Source organism: Cyprinodon variegatus, unplaced genomic scaffold (assembly GCF_000732505.1).
Source record: "Cyprinodon variegatus isolate N-32 unplaced genomic scaffold, C_variegatus-1.0 Scaffold1058, whole genome shotgun sequence".
NCBI classification, from domain to species: domain Eukaryota; kingdom Metazoa; phylum Chordata; class Actinopteri; order Cyprinodontiformes; family Cyprinodontidae; genus Cyprinodon; species Cyprinodon variegatus.
In genome coordinates, this window is record NW_015151511.1 from 94,241 (window position 1) to 95,409 (window position 1,169).

Here is a 1,169-nt window from a genome sequence, read left to right on the forward strand (position 1 = left end):
CTGTCTACTACTTCCTTTTTGATGGTCTATGCTGTGTGTTGTTATGTTTTTGTTGATTTTATAAACGACAGTGGGGATGGGGTGGGGGGGATTATTTATATTTTTATTACCTGCTTTTTGTTATTCCTTTCTGTAATTCCTTTCATATTCTTATACTATGTGAATTGAATAAATATATATTAAACACTAAAAGAACAAATTTGTGCAGAAGAAAATACTTTTATCCATTTTTTTAATTTTATTTTGTTTAACTTAGAAAACCAATTCTTACAGTGAGAACTGTATATATGTTAGGACAGGGAAACAATCTTCCACTGATGATTTCTACTGTTTACTGCATGTTTATCTGATCTTGGAATCATTCAAATTACTCACAGAGGAGTCAGAGATTTTACTCCAGTAGGAGCAGCGATACTTTGCAGAAATATTACTCAAGTAAAAGTTAGTAGTACGGCTCAGTAAACCGACTCCTGGAAGCAGATTATTTTCAAATTCTTACTGAAGTAAATGTAACTAATGACTGCCCTCTTCTGCCTGCATGTTTATGTTTTCTTGCCTTAATAAACAGTGATTTAAGCTTGAAGCTTGATGCTTTAATATTTTTTGTTGATGTTTAAATGTTTTATGCTTGATGTGTCTGTAAGGATTGCGCGGCTACAGTTTGGGTGTGCTTCAATACAATAAAGGAATTATATTCAGAGGGTCTCTATATTTTTTGGGTTCGGTGTCTTATTACAACTTATGATGTTTAGACATTTTGCACATGTTTGGCAAAGTTAACAAGAGCAGACGCTGCATATGATCAGATTTAATATTTTATTCATCAGTTTCTCTGAAATGCTTTTGGTTGTTCACTTCAGTCAAAAATGTAGGAATTCTGTTGTAGAACTTATTTAGTCAGGATAAAAGAAGATATAGTTTTAGGTTCTAAATAAAAAATGCCTTAACTGAGGAAAATTTGATGTGATAGACTTTTTGTTTCTGCATTGTTAAATATTTTATCATTTGATTTAAAATAGCAGGATGGAGGAACGGTTTATAGAAATATCTACTGGAAACTCTTCTAAAATTGAGCTACAGATCTGGAGACAGTTTTTAATTTCACTCACTTGATCTTTGACTCTCCTGCAGTGTTTCATATGGGGGGTCTTTGCACTCTGCAGAGGTAG

General features: G+C 32.8%; 1 protein-coding gene across 1 annotated transcript in view; it reads left to right on the top strand.

Annotated features, from left to right (window-relative positions):
• The window catches only part of LOC107101141, a 34,594-nt gene extending 33,425 nt beyond the window's left edge, over positions 1 to 1,169 (top strand). Inside the window, exon 3 of the mRNA XM_015399930.1 lies at positions 1,132 to 1,169. Coding sequence (XP_015255416.1) covers positions 1,132 to 1,169 — 38 coding nt within the window. The remainder of the gene's footprint in view (positions 1 to 1,131) is intronic.